The 12091-nt window shown below is 39.4% G+C and overlaps 1 protein-coding gene across 1 annotated transcript in view; it reads left to right on the forward strand.

Annotated features, from left to right (window-relative positions):
* Positions 1-10214, forward strand: part of LOC104084157 (zinc finger protein 532-like) — a gene marked incomplete at its 3' end in the record, with an annotated part of 24962 nt that extends 14748 nt beyond the window's left edge. Inside the window, 2 exon segments of the mRNA XM_009587892.1 lie at positions 6058-6220; positions 9936-10214. Of these exon segments, the coding sequence (XP_009586187.1) occupies positions 6058-6220; positions 9936-10214 (442 nt within the window).
* Between the last annotated feature and the right edge of the window lie 1877 nt (positions 10215-12091).

The following is a 12091-nucleotide window of genomic DNA, read 5'->3' on the forward strand; positions in this document are numbered from 1 at the left end:
TGGGAAGGGACCTTGAAAGATGATCTGGTCCAACCTTTTGTGGGAATGGGAGCCTAGAAGAGATTATCTAGTACTCTGTCCAATCGCATCTTAAAAACCTCCAGTGATGGGCACTCTATCATGTCCCAGGGAGGTTGTTACAGCAATGATAGTTCTCACTGTAAAAAATGTCTGCCTTCTGTCAAGATGAAACCTCTCCCAGTGCAACTTGTACCCATTGTCCCTTGTCTTCTCCATGTGGCTCCTTGTGAAGAAAGAGCCTCTGTCCTCTTTGTAGCCACCCTTTAAGTACTGGAATACTGTGATGAGGTCCTTCCTGGGCCTTCTCTTCTCCAGGGAGAAAAGGTCTAACTCCTTCAGTCTTTCCTCATAGGGCAGGTTCTCCAGCCCTTTGATCATCTTCGTGGCCCTCCTTTGGACCCTCTCCAGTCTGTCCGTGTCTGTCTTGAGTTGTGGGGACCAGAACTGGACACAGTGGTCCAGGTGTGGCCTGACCAGCGCTGAGTAGAGCTGACACTCTCTACTACTCTCAAGTTGTATTTGAGGAAATACATTCACATTTGACCAATCTGCTGCTGCTCATTTCTCTCTATCGTATTACCTAGCATCTACATTGCATATGGCTGGCGTACATTTTGAAAGCTTAACAAACTCATTATTGAAAAGAAGGAATGTCATATAGTCATACAACATGACTACATAAGCTCAGTTAAATTTTTGTTCTTCTGAAGTAAAAATTTTAAAAGAAATGAGAAGAAGGATACAGTAGCCGTCTGTGTTTGGAAATGTGAAGCTTTTGAGTTTTCATTGAGTGTATAAAAGGTGTCTGACCCTTGAATGTGGGTTTCAAACCTCACCCGGCAGGCAGATGTTGAACTCTGCACGGCCGTGGAGCCTGGCTTCTGGGTGTGCCTCTGGGCGTCGCCTCTGGGGGTGCAGCCGAAAGCAGGGCCGGTGTGTCGGCACGCCAGGGTGGCTGGGTGTCCTGCAAGTGGGCTGAGGCCAGGCCAGTCCTGAGGGACTCTTCACTGGTTCTCACTTCTTTGTTTACAGGAATTGGGCTCACTGGGTACACAGTGTGCCTCTGGCCTTTACTAGAACTGTGATTTACAGTTACATTGCAAATGGTTGTTTCAGAACAGATACAGTAGACTATTTGGTGTATGAAAAATGAAGTTTATGTGCAGTGATTCTCAGTGGGATGAAATTAGATTATTTTAATATAGGGAAATGGATGGCTGTCTTGTCTTTCAACTTTGCGAAGCTCTCTCCTGTAGCATACCTAAGATGCTACATGGTTTTTATGGGAAACCAAAGCTTATATGTGATTTTCTTTTTTCAGTAAACAGTGAAACTTCATAGGAACGGCACTAAGGTATTTTTCATGGCTGATCTCTTTTTGGGTATTGGAGAAATTCTTGTTTATCAAGCCAGATTATGGATATATACTGATATATTGGTACAAAGTATATTATCCCACAAGTACCATTTTTTTAGAGAAAAAAATTACGGGAAGGAGAAATACAACACTCTGGTGCAGAAGCTTTCAAAACGCTAAACATTTTTTATGTGATATGAAAGTATTTTCCTGTGGGATAACATCTGTATTTATTCTAAGATAATATGTGAATTTGTTAACCCGATTTTTGAAAAGTGAAGATGTGCGGTACCGTGCCTATTTTGGTGTGTACTGTGGGGCAGGAGCAGTTCCTGAGTAACCGCCCTGGCAGTGTGATTGCAGTTGAACTGCCTGCCTTACGCACGCGTCTTGTTGAGTTGAGGTGGTTGTAAATTATGTCCTGACTAAGCATAACTCCCTTTAAGCTTTGGACACAGTTTTAAGCTGTTATATGTTAAATACTGACTACTTCAATTATAAAACAAACCAGCATACTCTGTTGCATGTGTTTAGGATTGAAAATCATGCTTTTGAAATACTTGAAGTGCGTATAGTGACAACTCATAGTATTAGATATGTTGGTATGAATTTAACCAAGTGCATTTTTTTCTCGAGACCTGTCTGAAATTTGGGTCTCTACCAGATAGTTCTTGTGCCTCTGTGAAAACAGAGTAAAGTCTTTTAGCTTACATAGAAAATACATATATTCAGCAATTAGTGTTTTTAGAGCGATATAATTTTTCTATGTGATAAATTCAGAAAGATGTCAGATTTTCTTGTAGCAGGTTCCCTTTCTCCTGTCAGTGCTCGTGAGTGCTGCATTACCCAGGCACGTGGTCATTAAGGGCTTGGGAAGAGCATTGCCAGCAGGTCAAGGGAGGTGATCCTTCTCCTCTGCTCGGTGCTGCTGGGGCAGGGCTGCAGTACTGGACCCGGAGCTGGGTCCCCAGTGCGAGAGACATGGACATACTGGAGCAAGTCCAGCAAAGGGACATTGAGATGACGAAGGGACTGGAGCATCTCTCATGTGAGGAGAGGCTGAGGGAGTTGGGACTGTTCATCCTGGAGAGGAGAAGGCTCAGGAGAACCTTATCAGTGTGTATAAATACCATACGGGAAGGCACGAAGAAGAGGGAGCCAGACCCTTCTCCGTGGTGCCCAGAGACAGGACAAGAGGCAGTGGGCACAAACTGAAACACAAATTTCTACCTGAACACAAGAAGTCACTTTTTTACTGTGAGGGTGGTCAAACACTGGAACAGGTTGCCCAGAGGCTGTGGAGCCTCAGTCTGTGGAGACATTCAAAACCCAGCTAGACATGGTCCTGGGCAGCCTGCTGTGGCTGACCCTGCTTGAACAGCAGTTAGACTAAATGACCTCAAGAGCTCCCTTCCAACCTCAGCGATTCTGTAGTCTTCTGTTCCTTACTTTACATGCAATAAGAATCTGAAGCATATAGTAGATCATAGTTTATTTGATTAAATTATATAACCCTGCAATGATAAATTTATGTACTGCAGACTTGAAATCATTCCAGGTGAGATCACTGTCTAGTTTTACCACAGATGATTAAGCAGGTTTTCTAATTTCTTCTGTCTAATTTTGTTTGCAGCGTATGGTTCTAATAGAAATATGCATCATGAAATAATCAGAGAATTATTTTTAATTCTGCCAGTCTTTACTTACATCTTGCTAACCTGGAACAATGTAACTTTACTCGTCTCTCTTCAGCACTTAGCCATGGGATCAACTGCTCGGCAACAGGCACCAAAATGCTGGGATTCTGGATGTTAGCAGTGGTATGTGAGCAATGAACCAGAAGGGTGAAAATCACCCTGCCAGGGACAAGGCTGTGATAGTCTTGTGCCTCGGCTTGTTTGCCTGCTTAGTTAGTAATCGGGCTTGACACTTCCTGACTTTTGGACAAAGTTGCTGATGGAGATGTAAGAGAGTTTTATAAGAGACAGGACGTAAGGGACAGAAGAAAACTATTTGGTGCCCCAGGATTAGGGAACGTGCGTGGTTAGTTCCAGCTCTCTAGCTTGTGACATTACAAGCAGATTGACTACAGAACTGCAGCAAGTACTTTTCTGAGGAAACTGGTTTTTTTCTTGGACGGAGTGAAGAGGGCTGACAGTAAAATCACTGCTTTAAATTATCTCTAGCTGCTCTGCTGAGATGGGACCAAGACGGTGGAGCGTGCTTAGATGCTCCGTAGCTCTGTGTGCTGTGGCCAAGGGAAATGATCCCTTGCATAGTGAATCCTTTGGCTCTTTCTACCCTTAGAGCTTAAACAGTGCATCCCTCAGAGCGTGCCTGTCACAGCACTGTGCCTGGAGGAGGCTCACGTTCTCTCTGTTTCTGCCTGTGCTCAATTCAGCTCACCCGCTGGGGTGGTGATCCATTGACTTTTTTCCCCAGAAGTTGTCTCTTACGATCTCAGTTAAAACTATTAGTAAGATACGTGGGTTTATATTGATGTGAGGTACATGAGGCGAAACTGCGTTTTAGGAACCTGGGGTTTCTTTCTTAACAATTATTATCAAGCAGCATTTCCTGGTTTTGGCAAGCTCTTTAACACCTTTCATACGGGACTTACCCAGGAAGTTAGGATTCTGAAGGGGTATAGATCAGTAATAATGCGACAAACTAAAATACTTGTTTTGAATAATGTTTAAGAAGCTTTTATGGACAGTAATGTGGGGGGGTCAGAGGATGGGGAGGGGGCTCCCCTTTCTAAGTACTCCGTGCTCGCTAAGTGAAGCTAGCAGGTGTATGTTCTGCGCCTGTGCGGAGTATGTCGTCCCATGCAGAGGGTTCACCACAGAAAGCAGTACGATAGTATGTAGGTCGTCAGAGGATGCTGTGTGAATAAATAAATTTATCTTAGCATGTGTAAGAAACTGGGACCACTTGATATACCACAAAAAATAGTATTTTTCACAGTTAATATGACTAAGTGTACTATTTTTCATTATTTCAAATATTTTGACTCATTGAATGGCTTGGACATTGAAGCAATGTCCCTGTTCATGTCATCTCAAAACACAGTGCAGAGTGGTCTTTAGAGCTCTTGAACAATGTACATTGATGATAATTGCTTAAAGGGATATAGAAAGGGCTCGGAACATTTATGTGCATAATGAGAAAATTCAGCATTCTAGGAAGCAGTATTTTTTTTTTTTAATGAAAAGTCATTCTTCAGGACAGAGATCAACCTCTAATTGATGGGATTAGGAAGACTGCTTTTGCAGAGGAAGCGCCTGTCATTGTACTGAGCACCTCTTGTTGGGTTTCTTTTATTTTAGCAGAACTTTTTCTGAAGTACTACCACTACTGATGGCTGATGGATTAGATTTCTCTCTCATCATAGGGAGTTACTTTTCTTTCATGTGTCATTTCCTTTCATTCATTTTCCAAGTTAAAAAAAGGTGTGGTGTTTCTGAAAGAATAGAATTACTTACTATTTATAAGCAGATACATTACAAGGTTGCAATGTGAATGGCTAATCTTGTTACTCACCTTCAGTTGCCAGGGAAATCATTCTTAATGCAATCAAACATGCAGATAAGCAAAAACAACAAGCAAAGTCTCAAGTAAATAATTTAAACTATACTTTTCGTTATAAAATCATCATCAACATGAAACAAGCTTCAAACTATTGTCATGTAGTAGTTGTTGCAGCATTTAGATCAGAGGATTATGCTTCTCATTTCCGTATGCTTTTTGTCTGTTGGACAGACACTTGACAAGGATCTGCTAAAAATACAACTATTTTCAGATTGTTGAATAGCTTTCTTTGGATTTTGTGATACAGAATTTTGGCTATCATGTTCATTTTCAGGGACTATGCTTGTAGTGTCCAGTACTTACCCAGTTCTTTGTTAATGAGTATATCTATTTCTTAAAGCAGTTTTGGAATTATATTAATAGATGCATTGCTTCACCAGTTACACAGCTACTAAAACATAGATAGCTTTTGTAACAATTTTGATTAGAATATTGCCTATCAAAACGGGAGATTTAGGTAGCTAATTTCAAGTGTCGCATATGCTCTGAGAGAGGAAGTTGTGGTTTTGGTGGTGTCTCTACATTGTTTCGATAGACAGATTCTTAAAGGCATGTAATTGCAAAACAGGGAAATACCGTCCTGTGAAGTTTCAGCTTCAGAGCATTAACAGAGTCTAGGCTTGGCATTCAGGAGGTTCAAAGCCACATACATTGCCAAAAATAAATTTATCTTGAAGTATATTACCAGTTATGATCAAATCAATCACTCCCTTGAAACATACTGCCTTTACAACCTGAAACAAGCATAGTGTCCTTTAGTTGTAATATGAGTTCAGAAACTGAAGTCATTTAACTTTCAGAGTATCCTAAGCAGATGTTGGTGTTATATATGTAACTAACTGGCATATGCTGTTGTTTTCTGGCTTCTTGTTTGTGCTTTTTAATTATTTTTTTTCTATTTTTCTGCTGCTCCCTATTTTGAAATTGGAGGATGTTTTGAATTAGTTTAATTTTAACTTTTTTTGGGCAGTGTGAAATGATTGCTTAAGCATGTCAGATCTTATCTCTGCTGAGGAAAAAAGTTAACATGATTTTTGCAAATAGATCATCAACATGACTGACATTGTTTATTGTACTTCTGTTTTTAGAATAATATATAAATGCTCTATGTGTGACACTGTGTTTACTCTACAACCTTTGCTCTATCGCCACTTTGATCAGCACATTGAAAACCAGAAGGTGTCTGTTTTCAAGTGTCCAGACTGTTCTCTTCTATATGCACAGAAACAGCTTATGATGGATCATATCAAGGTGTGTAGGCATCTTCCTTTGTTTCGTTCGTAGATACCATTTGTCATGCAATATATGCTGTGAGAAAATACTGTAAAAAGGCACAGAATAACAAGAAGACTGCTGAAGGAGGGAGATGTTAGTAATTCCAAAAGAATAATCTCTGAATAATGTTCTCAAATGTTAAAATGTTATATTTTGTATCATCTTCAGTGTATCTGTGAAGGAATCACTAACTCAGTTTTTCTGTATTAATGTTGATTTTGGTATACTAGGAATATCTCGGTGCGTTGCATTCAATAGGTCATTTCATCAAAATAATAATGGGTGTAGTGAAGTAAGTTAATCCAATCCTAATAAGTATTGAGCCTTGTTTACAGTATTCTAAGTATTATTCCAATTGTTAGGAGTTGAGAATGCCACAAACCTTTGATGTTCAGAACTCACCGGTAGGAACCAGTATGTTTCCTGAATAGATATAGAGGTCATTTGTGTGTGTGTTTACATACGAACATGAACACATACATGCTTTGAAAGAAACTTGAAGTCGATTTTCTCATAAATACCCTTACAACTGGAGAAGATTTACTGTCATCCTTGCAAATCATGTTGTTAAGAATCAGAAGTCCCCTGAATGTAATATGTTAGCTGTGTATTTTAAATATGCTGCGTTACCTTGTTTTATATATACCAAATCCATTAGCAGTGCTGAAATTTCTTATGCCTTATTAACATGATCTGGTGCCTGGTAACAGTTGAACTTATTTACACCATTGCAAAGTATTGCAGTCCAGAATGGTAGCACTTAATTCAGTGGGTTTCTCTTGCAGTGACACATAAGACTTAGTAAAATTTGTATATAGAATAGTGGAAAACCAGACATCTTTCTTGTCTGCTAAAACTAGCATTTTGCATTTCAGTCTCAAGTATGGCACTTGTAACCTCAGAAATCTCTGAAGTTGTGTTGAAAACAAGATCACAAGTCTTGAAAAAACAGTTGATCTTAAAGCCAATCTTAAACTTGAGGAAGAGATAAGGAAGGGCTGACCCAAGACATTCAGAAATAGAAGGACTGGATATTTTCTTTGTTTCTGAACTAGTTCATGTTTACTGTAAGAATCATCTTACATTTATGCGGGATATCTTAAATGGTCCTCTCATGCAGCAATGCAAAGTCCTATTATCCTTTGATCTACTTGTGTTCCTTTGTTTTTTAACTAAATAGGCAAATTCCATATATTGCAGTGTATATCTTGTTTATGTAATTAGTTTTTCTTGACTCAGATATTATTGTAAAAGTATTGTTATACCTGTACGTAACTATTTCTTTAAGACCTGAAAACAACTGTTTTAGGAGCATGATCTGACTGTAGTTAGGGCCAGAAGCTATTCTTACATAAATCAGGGTTGCTCAGCATCTCTCATTATAAAGTCATTCTCAGTTACTTACGATTTGGGCACTATTTAACTCTTTTGGCTTCAGTGTTCCATGCCAGTATTTGTACTTTCAACCAGTGTTTTTTTAGCATGTTTCACTATAAATGATTGAGACATTTTTGAGAATAAAATTAGAGGATTAGAACATACATGTGCAGTAACAGTATTACTGCTTTTATTCATAATTGGTAGTGCTTTTACATTTAGGATGTGTGTATAGTAGTAGGGACAGCAGCAGAAGAGTATAAATTGGGCTTCAGTTAAGGGGGAATGAAAAAAACAGTAACAGGGTATAGATAAAATCAGAAAAGGACTCGGGGAGAGGACAAGTGCCAGACAAGGGCAGAGCTCAGCCCAGCTGCACAAAAAGTAATTGTTTGGTATGGCTAGACATAAACCATCAAGGCAGAGAAGACCTGCATGAAAATAGAACAGAAAGGGATAGAGAGAAGCTCAGAAGGAGGTTATTTAAAGCTACAAAAAATAACCTAGAATAATTCCTGCAGATGTGAATGTTTCTTGTTGGCAAAATGTATGTCTCATTTTCCTGTAACAGCTAGCTACAAGAAAATTTCTAACAGCCAGTGACAGCAGGTGGTGGAGATCTGGACTGGAGGTGTAACACTCCCAGTTCTGCTGGTGGTATGTGCTGTGATCCCTGTGACTCCATGTTATGCTTTAATGCTTTTTGTTTATTTTCAAATAAGAAATTAAATTTCAAGTATTGTATTTAAAAGACATTTAGAAAGTTGAGCACTAACATTTTACATGCTGGCAAGTTAAGCTGGGATGGAATCTCCAGGTCAATCTTCAGTTGCCTGAAAGTATAGGAAACTCCTTCCCCCCTACCCCGTGCTTCTTTCTTCTTGTCCTGGTGCAATGGGATACTAAAGGCAACCTCCTCCTTTACTACACAACTTCAGTTTGTTCTTAGAGCCAGTAAGTTGGTCCTGTGTGCTTTGCTTTTTAATAACATTTTAGGTTTTTAAATTACTGGCTTTTCTTTTAAAAGTTGTTAAATAGAAGAACATGTTCTACAATCAGGTTGATATTTGCTGTAGAGCCAGCAGGTAGACCCAAAAGCTACAGGATTTACAAAAGAACTTCATACTGAAGTATTATACTGGAGTATCAGATTTGTATTCTTATATTCTTAGAAACAAGAATGTATTGAATGTTTTTTTGTTTCTGAGATTACCTGTAGGAAAAATAATTATATTTGGGATGGCTAGACACATCATCCAGGAGAGTTATAATAAAGGTCAGTAGATGAGATGATTAGAACACTGTCATTGTAAAGGGCAAATCTTTAGATGTGAAAGAGACCTTGGTAGTGGATCCACGTTCAACAGTACGTTAAGTCTGGGCTGCAGTCATTGTTGGCCCAGAACCCTGCTGACTCATTCCTGTTGTGTCCATGTTCATATATGAAACTCAGACACACAGCTGAAGCCCAGGTCTTCCCGAACTAGTCGTCTTCTTGGTAGGCTTAGCCAGCATATGACACTGGCTCCAGAAATTGGGGAAGGAGGAGGTGGAAGAGTTCTTCCCTTCTTACTGGTTGTTTACTTCAAGTTTAGAAATAAATCAGTGAGGCAGGGTCACTACCTAAGAGCTGCAGGCTGCTTGAGAACAGCTTGTTAGACACCTCTTAGCTGTCCCCTGGTCTTGGGGACCCCGTCAGCCCTGCACACCTTTGCTTCTAAGGACTGTTAGCAATGTAGCCCTAAGTTAGGGTGCTCATAACCTGAGCATGGAGTAAGACAGGGCTTAACTCAGCCACAACATAAAATATTAATATATCCTAAACAATATTGTTGCCTGATCTTTCCAGAGTTGCCTTTTCTTGTCTTATTTACCAATGTGCCAAGTTAAAATTTGTCAGTAAAAACCTTTCCTTCTTGGAAATCTCTAGTCACGTAGTTTGAAATGGGGATGCTCAACTAATACATTAGGTAAGTAAAACGAGAAATTAAACTTAACATAAAGTACTTCTTGAGCACTTTTTTCCTCCCTATTAAACAACAATTTAAACTTAACCTACAAAGTCTCTTTCTTTTTTGTGAAAAAATCTAGCCACTGAAGAAAACTTCTCTTTAGCTATGGATGGTGTCTGTTAGTGTTGTTGGCTAGTTTCTCTTTATCCTGGGCCTTGCCTTTACTTAATCATGTTTCTTTAAGTTAGGAATATGATCTGATAAGAAGTAAATGACTTGTTTCAGAGGGTCTTTGCATTTTGTCAATACAACTGTATATGTCTATGATAGTTTTGTACTTTTTTTTTTCTCTTTTATTGTAGTCTATGCATGGAACTTTGAAAAGTGTTGAGGGGCCACCAAACCTGGGGATAAATCTGCCTCTCAGTACTAAACCAACAACTCAGAACTCAGCCAGTCACAACAAAGAGGACACAAAATCTGTGAACGGAACAGAAAAGTTGGAGAAGAAATCTCCTTCTCCCATAAAGAAAGCAGAGCCTAAAAAAGTTGCTAATCCTGGCTGGACTTGTTGGGAGTGTGATAGGCTCTTCACTCAGAGAGACGTTTACATCTCTCACATGAGGAAGGAACATGGAAAGGTAAATGAATAATATTCAATTACAAAAAAGTGAATGAAACCTGAAATATGAAGTCATTTTTTTCCAAATTGAGTTGTGTTTTTGCAAATAATTCCTTTAAGTTCCATCATTATTCTTCTCTGTTCTTATATGTATTTCATCTTTCTCTCTTTGGCTGCTTAGTTTTTGTCATTTTCTACTTAGCTCTACTGAGAAAATCCACACGCTCTTACTTAATTGTAGGCTTGTTCATCCAGTACCAAAATTTCTTCAAGATAGAAAGAGTGAAAGATGTTCCAGTATTTTGTCCAAGTCATCTAACCTGATCCAGGTTCTCATTTCTTCCTTTGTGCGTTCTCAGTTCCCTGTGCCTCTTCAAAATTCATTAACTGTTAGACTCAGGGAATGGAGTCTTGTTTTATTGCTCCAATGAGTGCCAAACAGCATTTCATTTTAAAGGTAGACTCACTCTAAAGTCGAGCCATTGCTCTAATCTTACACTTGTAGGTTCAGGCAGCAAGTCAGCTGCGTTGAACAAGTTGAATTTTGAATTTAAAGGAGCTGGATTTCAGATAGCTTACTTGAAATGGATTGAAAGTGAAATATGGGAATGCTGTATTCTGAAGTCAGCAGAAAGACAGCTTGATGTCCTTGCTGCATCCCATAGCTTTTCCAATTAAATGAAATTAAAAAGACCGGCAGGTAGGCGATAATGAAACTGATCCTCGGATGGATCCTTCTTTGCTGCGTTTGAGACAGACCGTAGCAAGCTCCAGCCCGATGCTGACGCACAGCAGGTGTCTGCTATCCAGTCCTGTCCTTCGCTGTGTGCTAGTGAAACTGGTCTGATTCTTTCCTCGGTTGGGAAGCAGGGAATTAAACTAATGTACTGTGCTAATGTAAGAGCAGAACTGGAAGGGGTAACAGACTTATTTTGTCTAAGTGGAGAAGAATAATCCTTAGTGGAAATCCATAGTTTCCAGGATGCTAATGATAGCACATTTCCAGAGGTTTCCGTGTCCCTTCAAATTACAGTGCTTATCTCTAAAACTGTTGTGCAAATTATTTTACTCTGTTTATAAACATTTTATGGAAAAGCTGAAAATGCCAGGCTACTGAGTGTCATCTGTAATTTTCTTATGACAACTTCAAGCAAATAGCACCCAAGCCTGACCGACAGGAGACTATTTCCATGTTTGTCCTTGCCTTCAGTAACTCCCACTCCGTTCTTTCAGCTTTCCTGCTGTAGCTACACTGCCAGTCCCCCTTGGAATGAAACACATGAACCCAAAGGATTATGATTCACAGAACTACATTTTCTTTTACCTGGTTCTCCTTTTACAGCTTGAGGGCATGAAAAGTAGACAAACAGCTGAGATCATGTCGTCTCCATCTGATTTCTCCAGATGCTTTAAAAGACCATTTTTGCATTTCTGTCCATTGGAGTCACTGAGGGACTGTTAATTGCTTCAGTTTCAAGCCGGTATATTCTGACAATTCTGCTAGAAAGTGTCTATAAAGAAACTCCATAAAATGTATTACAGTCCCTGCGGCATGCCTATGCACTGAATGCTTGTTTCTGATCCTGTAACACTCATACAATCATAGTTTAATTTTATGTCAAAATCAGTCTCTTCAGCAGCATATAAACTGTTGGTCCACTCTGTTTTGCCTGTTAGTCCAAATACTAACTCATCGGTGCTTTTACCAGCAACCAGAAATAAGTTTAAGACCAAATGCATTTTACATTGATGCAATTCTTAAAAACAAAACACCACAACCTCCCTGTGAAACTGTCACTTCAGAGTGAACTAGAGAATGATATCCCGTCTGATCATATCTACAGCAAAGTGGCAGAAGGCATGTAAAATAAGGTTAGTAACACATCGATAATGCTT

The sequence above is a fragment of the Fulmarus glacialis genome, unplaced genomic scaffold (genome assembly GCF_000690835.1).
Source record: "Fulmarus glacialis isolate BGI_N327 unplaced genomic scaffold, ASM69083v1 scaffold13561, whole genome shotgun sequence".
In the NCBI taxonomy this organism is placed as follows: Eukaryota; Metazoa; Chordata; class Aves; order Procellariiformes; family Procellariidae; genus Fulmarus; species Fulmarus glacialis.